The sequence below is a fragment of the Cyanistes caeruleus genome, chromosome 27 (assembly GCF_971803275.1).
Source record: "Cyanistes caeruleus chromosome 27, bCyaCae1.hap1.1, whole genome shotgun sequence".
Taxonomy (NCBI): Eukaryota; Metazoa; Chordata; class Aves; order Passeriformes; family Paridae; genus Cyanistes; species Cyanistes caeruleus.
In genome coordinates this window covers 2,843,598-2,859,239 of record NC_141727.1, presented here as the reverse complement: position 1 = coordinate 2,859,239, position 15,642 = coordinate 2,843,598, and the positions used below count along the sequence as shown (strand labels likewise).

The 15,642-nt window shown below is 47.5% G+C and overlaps 1 protein-coding gene across 17 annotated transcripts in view; it reads left to right on the top strand.

Annotated features, from left to right (window-relative positions):
- The window catches only part of ATP6V0A1 (ATPase H+ transporting V0 subunit a1), a 27,222-nt gene extending 11,580 nt beyond the window's left edge, over nt 1–15,642 (top strand). For 4 of the 17 annotated variants that reach the window (XM_086864609.1, XM_086864605.1, XM_086864604.1 and 1 more), the window contains exons 12-23: nt 28–167; nt 978–1,135; nt 1,589–1,679; nt 2,466–2,584; nt 2,876–3,092; nt 3,665–3,772; nt 4,493–4,561; nt 6,665–6,772; nt 7,353–7,370; nt 9,127–9,244; nt 9,635–9,806; nt 14,316–15,642. In XM_086864609.1, the coding sequence (XP_086720735.1) occupies nt 28–167; nt 978–1,135; nt 1,589–1,679; nt 2,466–2,584; nt 2,876–3,092; nt 3,665–3,772; nt 4,493–4,561; nt 6,665–6,772; nt 7,353–7,370; nt 9,127–9,244; nt 9,635–9,806; nt 14,316–14,409 (1,412 nt within the window). In that variant the 3' untranslated portion in view covers nt 14,410–15,642. The remainder of the gene's footprint in view (nt 1–27; nt 168–977; nt 1,136–1,588; nt 1,680–2,465; nt 2,585–2,875; nt 3,093–3,664; nt 3,773–4,492; nt 4,562–6,664; nt 6,773–7,352; nt 7,371–9,126; nt 9,245–9,634; nt 9,807–14,315) is intronic. The other 13 variants (XM_086864619.1, XM_086864614.1, XM_086864613.1 and 10 more) reach the window with 4 other exon arrangements.

Sequence of the window (15,642 nt, the reverse complement as noted above, 5' to 3'; positions counted from 1 at the left end):
CTGGGAATGTTGTCTTTTCCCTTACAGCACCCTATACCATCATCACATTCCCATTCCTGTTTGCTGTGATGTTTGGGGATTTTGGCCATGGAATCCTGATGACTCTGATTGCTGTCTGGATGGTGGTGAGGGAAAGCAGGATTCTGTCCCAGAAGAGTGACAATGAGGTAAAATGGCAGATCGTGCTGAGCTTTGCATTTCAAACAAAGAGTTACAGCTTGGTTAACTCCCATCCTTTTCCCCTTGAGTTGACAATGCCCATTACTCCTCCTTTGGAATTTTTGAAGCACATGGACAGGCTGAGAAGCCCGAAGAACACATACACACACACACACACACACACACACACACACACACACTGAGTAGTGTAATTTCATAATACTATTGAGTTCCCTTAGTTTTCCTTTTGTGTATTTATAGGAAATTATTCATTTCAGTTGTCTGAAGGAAATTATCAAGAGTAGTAGGTAAATTGACATAAACAAATCACCCCAAATTTAACTGGATAATAGTGGGGTTTAACCACTGCAAAACTCCCAGTTCCTGTATGTATATATCCCATCCCCAGCATTTTTCCTGTTTGCTGCTCAAGGTTAGTTTTGCTGGCTCAGGACTGACAGGGGCTGAACCAGAGTTAAGACGTGCTGACAGAACTGGAGGAGGCTGACAGGGTCTGTGCTCCTGGTTCCAAACTCATGCTGCCAGCTGGGAGTTGCATCAGGCTGTGCATTGCAATTTGTCCTCTCCAGCTACTCCTGGGTCCCCTGTGGAGATCCATGCTGCCCCTTCATCCTCGTTATCTGCTGTGCTCCCTCTTGCACCCTTAATCCCTGCCAAGGGGAAATAGAGATTTTTGGACTCTCAGTTCATGTGGCCAATGTTTGTCTTACAGCAGACTGACTTCCCTGGTTTGGCTTTGGGAGGGACCTGCCCTGTTCTTATGGACTTTCTTTGTTCCTTTTGGGTTTTTACACCAGATGTTCAACATGGTGTTCAGTGGTCGATACATCATCCTGCTGATGGGGCTGTTCTCCACCTACACGGGCCTCATCTACAACGACTGCTTCTCCAAGTCCCTCAACATGTTTGGTTCCTCCTGGAGCGTCAGGCCAATGTTCAATAAAGCCAACTGGTCGTGAGTAAACCCTTGGGAACTTTGTAGAGACAGTGAGAAGCAGGTGCCTTGTCCTTGCAGCTCAGGAAAACAAAAATTTCTGACCTCTGTCTCGGGTAGATGTGGAAGAGAGGTGTAAATGGGATGATACATGCCAAGATTCAATTTTTATTTTTTTTTTTCCAGAAAACTTGCTAAGATGCAGTTTCTCACCTGTTTCCCCATAGACATTTCAAGAATCCTGTCCCCTGCACCTGTCTTCCTTTTGACACTGAGTAAAAAGTCAAGAAACAAGGTTTCATTAATTTGGGAAAATCTCTAGAACCATCCAGGTTCTACAACCTTGAAGTTCTCTCAATTTAATAAAACTCAGATCAGCTATTCCTTCCTCTCACAAGGGAAGTGTTGTCAGTTTTTACAGAAAGAGGGTGGCATTGCTGTGGTTAATGTTTGTATAATCTTATTCCCAAACAGAGATGCTTTGCTGGAGACCACCCCCCTGCTGCAGCTGGATCCTGCTATCCCAGGGGTGTTTGGTGGGCCCTACCCGTTTGGCATTGACCCAGTAAGAGCTCATCCTTCCTCTGCAGTCTTTTGGGAAAAATCCTCTTTGTCAGCAGAAAGAACAGTACCTGTCTGTCTGTTCACTGTTCTGTGAAAGATTGCCCAGCCCAGACATTCCCTGAGCAAGTCAGGAATACTCCTGAGCAACAGAATTCCTACTGAGATGCCAGATTTGGGATAGAGACCCTTGTTCTGAGGTCCATTAAAGGCTGCTTTCTCACCCTTTCTAACCTGCAGTGCTTTAATCAAATCTGATTAGCCAGGAAAATCACATCCTGAAGTTACTTTTTACCTTGGGGAAAGCTGTTAATTTCTTTTCTCAGTGAGAAAAATTTTTCCTTTACCTTTGGAAATATACATTTCCCAGTAATCCTGTCACTTTGTACCTGCCTGCATCAACACCTCTGCTCTTAACTCTGCTTATAATATTTGACAAACCTTGTGTGGTTTCCACATAAAGAGGAAGTGCAGGAAATCAGAACTGTGTGTAATTGTTCCTTTAAATGGATAATCATATTTTTTCTGTTAAGGATGCAGCCTCTTTTCTCCTGCACCTTTGAGGCACCAGGAAAACAGGTTTTATTCCTGCTTAGTGGTGGGCTCAGTTACTGCCAGCTGAAATGTCTGCTCATTTCCCCAAAAGATATCCATAGGACAAACACATCTTTAAAACCTGCTTTTTCAGCCTCACACTTCCTGACTGGTTCATACTGTTTAGCTTAAAGGGAGTGTTTTCCTCCTCCTGTTTTCCTTTCCCTGGTATCTGACTAGGTGTTGTTTTTCACAGATCTGGAACATTGCCAGCAATAAGCTGGCTTTCCTCAATTCCTTTAAGATGAAGATGTCTGTGATTCTTGGCATTTTCCAGATGCTCTTTGGTGTTGCATTGAGTCTCCTCAACCACATGTAAGGGCTTTGCTCTGTTTTTCTCGTGGTGGGGGGGAATGGAATGTCTTTGGGTGTTTTGTGGTCTAAGATGCCCATCAGCCCTCACCTCCTGATGGAAGGTGCAGTGCAGTTATCTCTGGCTGTGTGTGGAACTGTGCCTGCCAGGCAGTTCCTGTGCTCCAGGCCCAGCTGTTGTCGAGCTGCTGAGCCCCTGTGCTGTCATTCCAAAGACTGATTAAAAGCTTTTGCCCTAATTCTAACCAAATCTAATACAAACTTTCATGTTGTTTTTTTTTTTCTTCCCTGTAGCTATTTTAAGAAGCCACTGAACATATACCTTGGATTTATCCCAGAAATGATTTTCATGTCCTCCCTCTTTGGATACCTTGTTATTCTCATCTTTTACAAGTGGACAGCCTACGATGCTCACACATCCAAGGAAGCACCGAGCCTCTTAATACACTTTATCAACATGTTTCTGTTCTCCTATGAGGACACCAGTAATAAGATGCTTTATAGTGGGCAGGTGCGTGCTCTTGTAGAACAGAATCAGAGATGCTTCGTGATACTGGAGTGTTTCATTGACCTCGTCATAATTGTGAAATCAAGCATGAAACATCTTTCCACTGTGACAGAGCATTTCTGAAGTCTGATACTATCTAATGTTGAAGAATGAAGGAATAATCCCTATAGCAGGAATTTTTATTTGTCTGACCATAAGTCAACTGTGGCTTCAGAACATGTGGATCCTGATGAATAGCAGAAAGCAATTAGGAATATTATCCATGTCTGCAATGTGATACCTCTCAGCTTAGCTCAGACACCAACACTGTTTCCTCCCAGCAGTATCAGACATCTGCCAAATTCATTCCCTACATGATCTTTTGGATTTTTCCCCAGTCTAACCCAGTCTCAGCATTAAATGCTGTGCTCAGTCAGAGGTGGCAGCTGCAGGCATTAAGTACTTAATTGCTGTTCCCAGAAGAGAGAGAGGTGGAGGAGCATCCACATACTGGGAATTCAGCCATTCTTGCTGGGTTCTGTGTGTGTTTGAGCAGGGGATGCAGCTGAATTACCTGAGACTTGTTTCTTTTGCAGAAAGGGCTCCAGTGCTTCCTCGTGGTGGTAGCCTTGCTGTGTGTGCCATGGATGCTGGTAGCCAAACCCCTGGTCCTTCGGCAGCAGTATTTAAGGAGAAAACACTTGGTGGGTGACTCTCTTTTATATTTTACATATGAAAACTGTTTTTGGTTGAAAAGCTGTGTTCTTCATCCTGAGCTTGGATCCATGGGTTCACACCACATTGAAACCTGTTAAGTGTTTTTTCATATTCCTGGGCATACCAGCAGGTGGGTTACTGGAGAGAGAGTGTTGCCTGCCTGCTTCCCAGATCTGGATCCAGCATCAAACCTGCTTTTAAAAACCCCTTATGTTGGTAATGATCAGAACAGTGTCTCTGGCTTGGGCTTTGGTATCTGGTTTAGGAACAGTCTCACTGGCTGCTGGATGCACTTCTGTGGCTGGGCGAGGCTGGCAGTGGGAAACGGAGGTGGAATTGGCTGGCAAACTTCTCAGCTATCTTTGTTAAAGCAGCTTGGATGGTAAAAAAAAACAGTTAAAAGGAAAAAGAGACTTAGAGACTCATGTGAGAGGTTGTCTGCTGGGGTGCTCTGTAGGTTTCCAGCTGCACTGTACCTGTGTGTGAGATGCAGGAACGTGGCACACGTGCGCTGCGGAGACGTGCGAGTGCTCCCTGCATGTCTGGCAGCGCTGTGAGGATGTGCAGCGAGTCAGAGATCAGTTCAGTCACAGACACTCCCTCTCCCTTCTCTGACCACCTTCCATCCTCCCATGCCCCCTCCATTCGTCTCCCTTTCTCTTTTTGTTTCCTTCCTCCTCCCTCTCTCTTCTTCCGTCCACCCTCAGGAAGGGCAGCCCGAGGAGGCCCAGGGCAGCACGAACACGCAGGCGCTCGAGGTAGCAGCGGCTGCAACAGTGAGTGCACTTCAAACTCGCCTGATGCATTACAGATGGGAGTTGGCTTCGTGTCTGGTTATCGAGGGAGCATGGAATGTATCTGAATTTCATAAGGGAATGGCAAGCGCACCTTTAGGGTGAAAAACACTTTCTCTTGGAAAGAGCAAAGTTTAGCCAAATTGATACATTCTGGATGAACACCCAAGCTGGAGGATGGTAGTTGTGTGTGCACAGAGACACTTCCTTGCAGAAGTGCTGCTGAATCCAACCTGCAGAGCAGCACAGGATTTCCTGCTACCACATCCCCCCATGTTAAATTCCCCTTTTTTTCTTCTGCTTGTGTATTTGTTTAAGATAGATTAGGATTCTTCTCAGTGCAGCATTTCTGTTTGCATTACGTGTTCCCAAACACACAGTGATGTGATGGCCTCCAGCAACTCCATGTCAGTGATCATTGGATTTGTGACACATCTGTCCTGTACACACTTTGACCTGAAATTATTATTAAGTGGTTGTGCACAAACAAGCTTCTTGATGACAGTTGTTTTGACTTATGTGTTTCTAAGCCTACAGATGGCCCTTTGCTGCCAGAGCTTTCTGCTGAGGATTGTGGCAGCCCCCAGAACTCAGTCCCTTCCCCAGCACTGCTTATTTCAGCTACATTTTAGTTCTGAATCTGCCTGGCTGACTTAAGGAGGTGTGAATCTCACCAATTGTGAGAAGCACATCATGCTCTCCAGAGGGACATGTCAGCTGGTTTTCTCATGACATTTTAGTGTCCTCAGAGAAATGCCAGAAATGAAAATGGTTCTTTGTGCAGGATCCATCCAGCGTATGAAATGCATCTCCGTCGGGAAGCTGTGAGGGGAGGTCTTGCGTGAAGTGTGCTCAGAAGGATCAAGTAAACAATTGGAGCTGTTGGAGCTGTGTTTAGGTTGGCTGGTTTGCAGGGAATGGATATGAGTCGAGTGTGAGGGAAAGGCTGCTCAATTTCACAGGCTAGAAATAAATAAACAGAATATTGACAGGAGTCATCAGTGACTTGGGGTGTTTCAGAGATACTGAAAATCCTAATTAAAAGCATTGTCTTAGTTGTTAATGTGGAGGGGATTTAAAATTTTATTTCTGTTTTCAGAGCATAAACGCCTACCTAATTTGTTTTTAGAAACCTGACAAAATCTCTAATTAATATCTGGCATTTTGGGCATATTTATAATTCAGCCTAAAATAAAAGCAGGCTTCTAAGGATAAACGAGGTAGAAGAACTCAGAGCAGCTGTTCTGCTGGTCTGGGCAAGCACCTCTTTCATCTGCATGGGCATCCCTGGACCTCTGCAGTCTGGGTGTGGCAAGTCAGGTCACATCCTGTGTCACAGGTGACCCAAGACAGTGATGAAGCTGGGCACAGGGTTTATTTCTATTTCTGGTGTTGTAGTTTGCCTCTCTAGGGGTCAGACTCAGGGGTCAGGTGGGAACTGCTCCCCATTTCAGCATTTCAGCTCAGTCTGTGTGTTGTTCTCTTCCCTTTGGAGTCCTGGAGGTGCAGCTGAAGGTCAGATGCTGAATGTCAGAACAAATGTCTCTAAAAAGACCTGCTTGCACAACCTAGAGGTTCCAAGCAGGGGAAGATCTGGTTTTGTGTGTGCTGTTGGTGTGCCTGAGGCTGGTGGGAGCAAGTGTGTGTGTGTTTGTGTCAGCGTGTTCAGCTCCATGACCTGCTCCAGTACCCAGCAGTGGTGTGTCAGTGCTTGTCCAGCCGTGCTGGGCAGGACTTGGGGCTGTTGCATGTCAGAGCCAGCAAATGTCCTCTGAGAGGTGTGCCTTTATTGTCCTCATGGTTGCAGTGACACTGTAGAAATGTACCGAGGATTCACTCAGACAGACTTTTTTTTTTTTTTTTTTTTTTTTTTTTTTTTTTTTTTTTTTCCCCCAGCCCCAGCAGGAATCAGCACCTTTCCCATCCAAGCTGGGAAATAGAATTGTACCTGCCTTGATCTGGGCCTTAATATTTAATATTTTGTTTTCCTCTGTGAGCTGCTGCTGCACATGGAGTCATGAGAAACCTGCACTTTTGCACTAAAACCCGAACAACACTTTGCTCTTTCTTTTCTGCATGTGTCAGGGCACGCACAACTTTGGTGGGATCCGGGTGGGCAATGGCCCAACGGAGGAGGATGCTGAGATCATTCAACATGACCAGTTATCTACCCATTCTGAGGAGGGGGAAGAGGTAAGCACCTGAGCATCCTCGCTCTCAGGGCACTGCACTCGGCAGCAGGATGAGCTCACTGGGACTGTAGTTACTCGTTTCCAGGCTGTTTAAGCAGCAGCATTCCCAGTGAAGTGTGTTCCTAGCAGTTTTCTCACTGACTGTCTCTTGGTCACTCCCAGGACTCCAGAAAAAACAGCATAATTTGCATATCCTGGGAGATGTGGCTCTGTTTGTCCCCAGAGAGCCACCATCTCAGGGGTGCACAGCACTCCCAGGTGCCACACGTTATCTGCTTCTCCCATGCCAGTGGAAATTCAGGGGCTGCATTTCTGCAGCACTGAATTTCTGTTTATATATTCATTTTGACTGTTGGGGGTAATATTAATTACTTCTCTTTCCTATGGGAGAGGAGAAAAACAGTCAATCTCACGTAGTTGGGGAATTTTCTGATGCCTCTGAACGACTGCAGCAGATCCTGCCTCTGTAGTGCATGGGATGTGTTACTGCTTTCTGTGGCGTGCGTAGGAGGGAATTGCTGAATGTCTTCATGATTAATGTGATCAAAACACTGCACTAAATGTAAATTTATGTTTTCAAGCCTACAGAGGACGAGGTGGTAAGAGCACAGCAGCTTTGCCTTCATGTGTACCTGGGCCATTTCCCATCGGTGTAACACATGCTGAATGGAACTTGTTATGTCACAGCATCTTGTTTTCCAAAAGATCTTGCTGTTTTCATGTTACAGGCCATTTTTAATTCATACACACATACATCAACAGACTTTTAATTACTTCATCTATACAACTTGTCTGTGTGATCCCCTGATTGTTCCCAGTTACCTGGGAAACTGTTCAGCTGGAGGTCTGAAACTGAAAATTTTCTCTTGTGAGCTTCCAAAAAAAGTCTGAATTTCTTTATGTTGTGGCCTTCTTAATTTTGTGCTGCAGCAAACTGTTTAAAGGTATTTCTTCCCTCAGACTATCTGCCATGTTAAGGATGATGCTGGTTGACCCAGAGAGCAAATGCAGCACAACCAGTCCAGTTTCATGTAGTTGAAGAACTGAACTGGCCAGAAGCTTTGTGTAAAAGAGAAGCTCTGCTCTGAGAAACTGCTCATCCATAAGCACTCGTAACAAGTGTTAAAAAAATGGGGGTTTAATATTGATGCAGGATTGAGTGTAGGTTTCAACACTATCAGGTAACCAATTTTACTACAAAAAAATGCAAATGGCATGAAATCAGAGCAGCTTGACCAGGGTGCTGCTGCTGCAAATTGTGCTGAGAGTGGTTTGCTCAGAGCTCTGCTGTGCACAGGCCTGTGTGGAATGGGGGGGAAGGGGAGGGGCACGGGGTTCCTGTTCTGGTGTACCTGATGTCTCTCTGAACCTGGGCAAAATGTGTCAGCCCACAAGGACTGTGCCACAGCAATCCCAGTGCTCCCACTCCTGGCTCAGTGGTGGATCTCTCAGGCCGTTGCACTCAGCTTTGAAAGGTCATTGTTTAAACATTTCCCACATTCTCTCCTGGCTCATGTGTCCGGAGCTGGAACTGTTGGCTAGGGCAGCCTTTAGTGAAGAACTTCACAGCTCATGTTCTGTAGTGAAAGGATTAGGATTTTGACAGCTAATTTAACTGAATTGTTTGAAATATTGCCTTGGATATACTAGGGGAGAATTAAGACTATAAATAGCTTTGTGTGCATGCCTAGAGCATTAGTCACTGGATGTATTTAAAACATCATGTTCACTTAAATCTGAGCAGTTTCTGAAGCATGGATTAAATCCAAACTGCAAAGGAATGTTTTCCCAAGCTGCAGGATAAGAAACTGCCCCATGGCAGATTTCCTTCTAAGTTCTTTTATTATTGCAGAAAATCACTGAAAGACTTTGCCAGTGAACGGTGCACAGATGTGACTTTTTCAGAGTAGCTTAATGCATTATTTTTGCTTTCAAAAAGGGCAGGTTCATGTCTTGCAAAATGCTCCTGTTGCTCCTGTAGCAAAGGCACATGCACTACAGCTTGGGGCACTGCTTCCTTCCTGCAGCAGCACCTCTGGCTTACCAGGGAGTGCACACCAGCACCACCTTCTGCTGAACAGTCTTTTCCTGGCTAAGCCCATGGATGAATTTGGAATATCTTGACTTCCACATGCCAGAATAAGAAAATATTCGCATCACAGCATTTGTCATTCTGCAAAACCTGTCGAGACAAGATTCATTTTTTGTTTGTGGCGCTGGCGTGCTAAACCAGGAGAAGACAGTGTCAGTGTGCAGTGTCACACACAGTGTCCCTGGTGATAGCAGCAGTTCCCCTGCCCCTGTCCCTGCCCACGCCGTGCTCCCAGCTCCCCTCATCCTGCATTCCCTTTGCAGTTCGACTTTGGGGACACCGTGGTGTACCAGGCCATCCACACCATCGAGTACTGCCTGGGCTGCATCTCCAACACCGCGTCCTACCTGCGCCTCTGGGCCCTCAGCTTGGCCCACGCACGTGAGTGTCCTCAGGGAGCTGAGCTGGGGGGGCCCTGTGCCTGCTCAGCCCAGGCACAAGAGGCCTCTCAGGGCTTGGCTGGCACAGGACAGTGTGAATTACCTGGGAGCAGTGAGCTCCACACACCAGGGTCTGCTCCCACAGCTCTGCTGAATGGGAGAAATGGAGGTAAAATCACAGAATAAAGCAAAGAGCTGCTGAGCAAGGACTCTGCCCTGCCCTGTGTGACAGCTGGAGGCAATGTCCTGGCACACTTGGCTGCAAAAGCTCTCGTCCCTCTTCAGTTTCCACCTCATTGTAGCGGGGGTTTGCTTGACTTTAGTTATTACTTTACCAGTAAACAACCCCCTGTTCCTGCTGACTCGAGTCTTCTCCCCTTTCTCTCGGCAGAGCTCTCGGAGGTGCTCTGGACCATGGTGATCCACATTGGCCTCAGTGTGAGGAGCCTGGGGGGAGGCTTGGGCCTCTTCTTCATCTTTGCTGCTTTTGCCACGCTGACAGTGGCCATTCTGCTGGTCATGGAGGGGCTTTCAGCCTTCCTCCACGCTCTGCGCTTGCACTGGTGAGTTACTGGGACACCCAGAAACTGGGAGAGCTCTTCATAGCAAGGAAATGGATGTCACCTGGACTGTGCAGAAATGCCATCTTCTAGAAGGCAGAAAGTCTTTAAAAAGGGTCAGAGATTTCAATCCTGTTTGTAGTAAAACACCTTCCCCTAACTGTTGTTTAAAGTTGTGGAGCTCTACTTAGAGATAAGCACTAAAAGACCAAAGCTTTAGGACCAAAGTCTTGGGACCAGGGACTGGGGAGACTGTGCTGGCTGGAGCAGTGTGATTTGTGGCTTTCAGCAGGACTTTCTCATTCCATCTCTTGGTCTTTTCCCTGATTCCTGTGTTTGTTGTCCTTTGGGTGCAGTAGCCACTGACTGCATGATCCTTCTCATGCTCTTGTTCATTGCCATAAAACCTTGCCTTGGAAAGGAGTGGCTTTGCTTTCTGCCCTTGGGGTACTTTGGGATGGCAGTGAATTTTTGCTGGTCTTGCTTTTGGAAATTTCTTTTTCAACCCCTTTCCTGTGATCATTAAGCTCCCGTGTATGCAGCCAGAAAAGCAGAAGGAATTACTCTGCTCCCAAGTATGGAAAATATTCGAGAGCTTTCTCTAATCCATGTTTAAGAGCACTCATTGTTCCACTTCAGATTCCCTCGTTAGTGCACTGGTGGGATCAGAGGAGCAACTGGGAGTAGGATTTTCTCAGCCTGAAATGCAGGAGAGTCTGTGCCACTCTGGGGTTCAGGCTGCTCCCACCTCCTCTAGCTGCTGATTTCCTGGGGATGGGGGGATCATGAGAGTGAATGGAAGTTTCTAAAGATCACAAGAAATACTCTGTCATGCTTAAATGGGAAGAAAATGTTGGGAGCACACTCTGAAAGTAGTTCTGTAAGTGCAACAGGAAGCAAGTCCCTCTAAAAAGCAAAATAAGAAAATCAGCCTTTTTGCACTTACCCCCTGCTTGTGGGGAAGGAAAGCTTTGGCCTTTTGCCCTTTGCCTTGGCAGCTAGTGAGGTGCAGGCTGGGGGGTGCAGGCTGGAGTGTCCTGGCTCCTGGGGGTGCAGGCTGGAGGCTCCTGGTCCACCTGTGTCTCTGTAGCCAAGTAAGCCAAGCTGATATGGGGCGAGGCCATCTTGTGCTGAGGGAGCCAGGGGGGCACTCCTGGAAATGGCTGCTGGATGGTGCCTCTGTTTTTCCTGGCATGCAGCCTGAACCCTGCATAGCAGCCACTCCAGAGCTCCTTGCTGCCTGGCCAGAGGTCCCTCATCCTCTCCCTGCTGCCACCGTGCTGGGACGTGACAGCAGTGACAGCAAGAGCCCCAGACCCTGCTGGGCACTGAGAGCAGGCCAAGAGGAGCAGAGGGCAGCAGTGCTGTAATTCCAGATGTGGGGGGTTTGCTCTGCAATTCCTTGAGGATTAGAGGATTTCCAAGGCTTGGCCTCTCTGGGCTGTGGAGCTGCATGGCCATTTCTAAGCAGCAGCAGGGGAACAGCTCTGAGCAGCTGTTCTGGGCAGGCTCTCTGGAGCAGAAAACACATTTTTGGGGAGCTACTTGTCTTGTGTTCATCACAAACTGCACCTCCAGATATGGCTCAGACACCTGGAACAGGTGTGAGCTGGAGGTAATGGTTCACATTGCTAGACTTTTCCCTAAAGGGCCATTAAAAATCCATCTGTGTTTTTGTCAGTGAAATGGCAAATGGCAAACCCAGGGGCAGCAGCAGTGAGCACAGATCACTCTGCCCATGCAGACCAGAGCAGGGCAGTTGTGGAACTGGAGTGCTCAAAGTCCTGTTTTTTCCTAAATATGTGTTTCAAACCTGCAAGCTTTTCATGCACAGGCTGTGAGAGAAAAATCTGTTCAGGCTCAGAGCCCAAAAAGCAAGTTTAAGGTTCTATTTCAGACTGCAAGTGATCTGCTGAAATGATTTTGAGATTGCTGGGTGTTGGTTATCACAGGGAGGCACCTGCAGTGGTTCCAAAGAGCACACTGTTCACATTCCTTTTTGCTCCTGAGCTGAAAACAGGGTGTTCCAATGGCAGGTGTTCCCTTTTTAGGAAGAGGAAGGAAGAGTGGAGGTCAAATACAGCTGTCCTGGGAGGAGCAGATGGGATTTTCTGGCTATGGGAGAACTGTCACCTATCAGGAATTTGAGGTGTGGGTGGTTCAGCCTTCCTGGAAAGGAGGAGGAGTTGAGCATGTGTTTTACTGGTCAGGGAATTCACAGGTTGTTCCATATGCTGTGCCTGGCAGTCCCAAATGAGGGAGGTTTATTTTGTACTTTTTCCGTGTGCATTCTTTGAGCAGGTTGGGCTTTCTCAGGCCACTCTGGGGTTGAGGCAGCCCTCTGGGTTGCTGCCAGGATTGCAGGGTGTCAGCTGGGGCTCCACTGCAGCTCTGTATGTGTCTGAGCTGTTGTGCTGTCAGCTTCTTTTGCTGTAACTCTTCTGAAATATTTAACCTTTCCATTTATTTATTTTCAGTGATGTAGTTTGACATGAAGATTCAGATTAAAGCAGCTTCCCCCTTTTTAAACTAGTCACCTCTTCCAACATGAGCCAAAACAGGCTGTGCCCAAAAGAAAAAGTTTGTGACTGTATTCAGGGTTCCCAAGAAGCGTGGGTGTGTTGGAGCTGCATCCCACTCTCAACCCAGTGAGTGGGAGTGGTGAGGTCCAGCTGCTCACCCACCTGCCAGGATTTGATTTTCCTCTGTAAATGTCACAAGCCAGGACTCGTCTGCAGTGTGACTGCAGGAGCCACTGCTCCAAGGGGCAGCCACAGCCTCCTGTCAGGCAGCATGGAATATCCCAGAGGCAGATATGTCCCTCTGCTCTTTTTGGGAAGGAGTAACTGCAGCAGTCTCTGCACAAACAGTGGGTTCTGTCTGTCAGGTCACCACCCTTGAGGTGTGCCTGGCTCACACCTGACCCCAGGCTGTGGCACCTGTGTTTAGGGACACAGAGTGGGAATTTGCACTTGTACTGAGTGGCACTCAGGGTTCCCATTACACTTTTGCCTCCTGCTCACAGGACTGGAGCTGTCTGGTTTCCCAGTGTACCCTGACTCTGTGGGGTTGGAAAATCCACAGAACAACAGTCTGACAAACACTGACATGAATATTAATGCAGAAAGCTGCAGAGTGGGTCTCCTGTAGCTCTGCTGCTACCTGAGGACGCCTGGGCTGTTTGCTGCTGATGCCACTGTCTATAAATTCTCTGCAGGACTTGGTCACTGATGTGAGACACATGGAGCAGTAAACTGGGACATGTAACAGGCAGTGAGCCTGGCAACAGCACTGCTTCCTGCTGGGTTCTGAGTGTTCTGGAGACACCTGCAGAAAACCCCACTGACCATGTACACTGATTATTTGGTTAAATACACTTTTCTGGCTAGTTCTCTAACGTTAGAGCAGCCTCTCTTCCAGTGTCAGGCCTCCAGTTGTGGCCAGTTGTAACAGAATGTCCAAAGGGAGGGTCTGAGGCCAGCTGGAATTGTGAATCATCAGGGTTAATATGTCAGTCACAGTGAGCTTGGGTGACTCACATACCCAGCCCTCTGCCATTTCCCTTTGCTTACAGAACAGTTACTTAGTCACAGGATACTTACAGAGATTATCTGGGTTCCTGAAAAACTGGAGCATGTTGGCAAGAAGCCCTTCCTCCCACATGGAAAATCCTGCTCATCCTGGGGATCCCTTGGCCTGTGAGGCAGTAGAAGATACAGGCTAAAGCTGGTTTTCCTGAGCATTTCCCTCCTGGGCTCTGTGAGGAAATCACTTTTTGCTGGCTGAATCCAGCAGCTCTGGAGTTGGCCATGATTCCCCATTTGGGGAAAAATAATTCAAGTTTGTCTTTTCTTGCTGAAAAAAACATTCTCCTGAACTGTATTAAAGGCTCCCCAGTCTGCTGTCACTTGCTGCCTGCAGAGACTTTGTTTTCCAGCAGATTGTGCAGTGGAAAGTGTCTGTGAAGCCTGGGCTTGTTTTTGCTGGGGATCAGGGGATTAGTTTTCCCTGTCCCTATTTGGCTGTCACTGACTATTGGGCAGTTCTCTAGAATAATTCTCTTTTTTACTCAAGTTCATTAGGGCCAGCAGCAAATGGGGCTGAGCTAACGCTCGGCTGGAGCTGACGGGCACGTCCCAGTACAAATGTGCTGCAGGGAATAAACACAAGAGGCTGGTGGGGAGTCTGAGCTCGGTGTCACGTGGCTGAGGCTTGTGCTAATGAAAAAGGGAACTTTAGCAGCCGGTGTAGAAAATGCTCCCTCTGCACCCTGTGCATCCTGGGACACTGCCAGAGCCAGCCTTCTGCTCCTGTTGCCATTTTTTGTCCCTGAGGGTGGGATGGAAGTCTGTGGACAGTTCAGTTGTGCCAAAAGATACATTTTGTTATAATATCTCTTTTTCTTTTTAGAGCTTTTTACAGTCAGTAATCCTACTTTTAGTGGGGTTCTTGCTAATTGTTCCTATTGAGAGCTGCCTTATTAATGAGTAATCAATCTTCTGTCTCTTGCAGGATCGAATTCCAGAACAAATTCTACACTGGCACTGGATTCAAGTTTCTCCCTTTCTCCTTTGACATCATCCGTGAGGGGAGGTTTGACGACTGAGGAGCCCCATTCCAGCAGTGTTAAATGTTGTGTGTGTGTGTGACTGTCCCTCCCCAACACCAGGGGTGTGACTGACCCTCCCCGTGTGTCCCTGTGAGTTGTGTGTATAGTGACAATAACTTATTGCAGCACCCTCAAGCGTTACCATGGCATCCAAAGCCAAAAGCTTTGACGTTCTGGGGTAACAACACTGGATCACAGAAACTTTTTGTTCCTTAAGTTTACTCCCAAAGGTACCAAGTGCATGAGGAGTCTGTTTGGTGTGCAGTCGTGTGCTCCCTGTTTTGTGCATTCCTTGGCAGCTGATCAGAAAAGACACGGCAGCTCTGCTGAGGGGACAAAACAGCACAACAAAACAAACAGAGAAAAGGCCCAACGACCTCAGCTTGAGAAGAGTGAGGGCTGCTCTCCCTCTTGCTGCTGGAGGCAGTGGTGAGGAGTCCTCATGCACTGGGACTCAGCTGCCTGATTGTGGCCTGGGGCAAGATGGGGAGGGATGAGTCTTGATGCAGACTGTCACTGGTGACTGCATGTACTGCCACTGGCAGTGAAAATTCTGGTGTTTCTGGTTTGAAATCAAAGTCCTTGAGGCACATCATAGTGTATGTGTGGGCTGGGCATTGGTGGAGGCAGCTTTTGCACAGATGGATGTACCAGTGACTCACGTTGTCCTGTGCACTCAGGTCTGAGGAGCCCTTTAAGGGAGAGCAGTGGCCCAGTCTTGCCAAAACAGCTCCATGGCAAGGGGGTCTCTGTGGTGTGTCCCTGCATTGGCTGTTGCTTTCTTTCCTGTCCGAGCTGTCAATATTTCCTTGCACTCCTCAACTTGATGTAGCTGTAGCAGCAGTGGGGTGTGTTAGTGCTGAGTGTGACTGTCGCGTTCAGTTCTCGCAGTGGAGCCATTTGTGTATGAGCAGATTAGAACCATAACGAGACTCACTAATCTGGAAGAAAGGAGGAGATGCCTCGAGGTGCCAGGCTGCTTGAAATTAGGTGAGAAAGTTTGGTGTGCCTTGCACACTGCACTGTGCACGTGTGTGAGCCACATGTGCTGCACTTGGGCAGGCCCTGGGCACTCGTTACAGGAGGATGTGGTGGGCATGCACAGAGGTGTTGGCAGACTGAAGGGTGAAATCAAAGCGTGGAGCTTTGACATGAGTCCTGCTGTGTTCTGCTGCCCGGATGAAACGTTGCTGACAGTCACTGTATAAATAAAATGAACTCCACAACAAA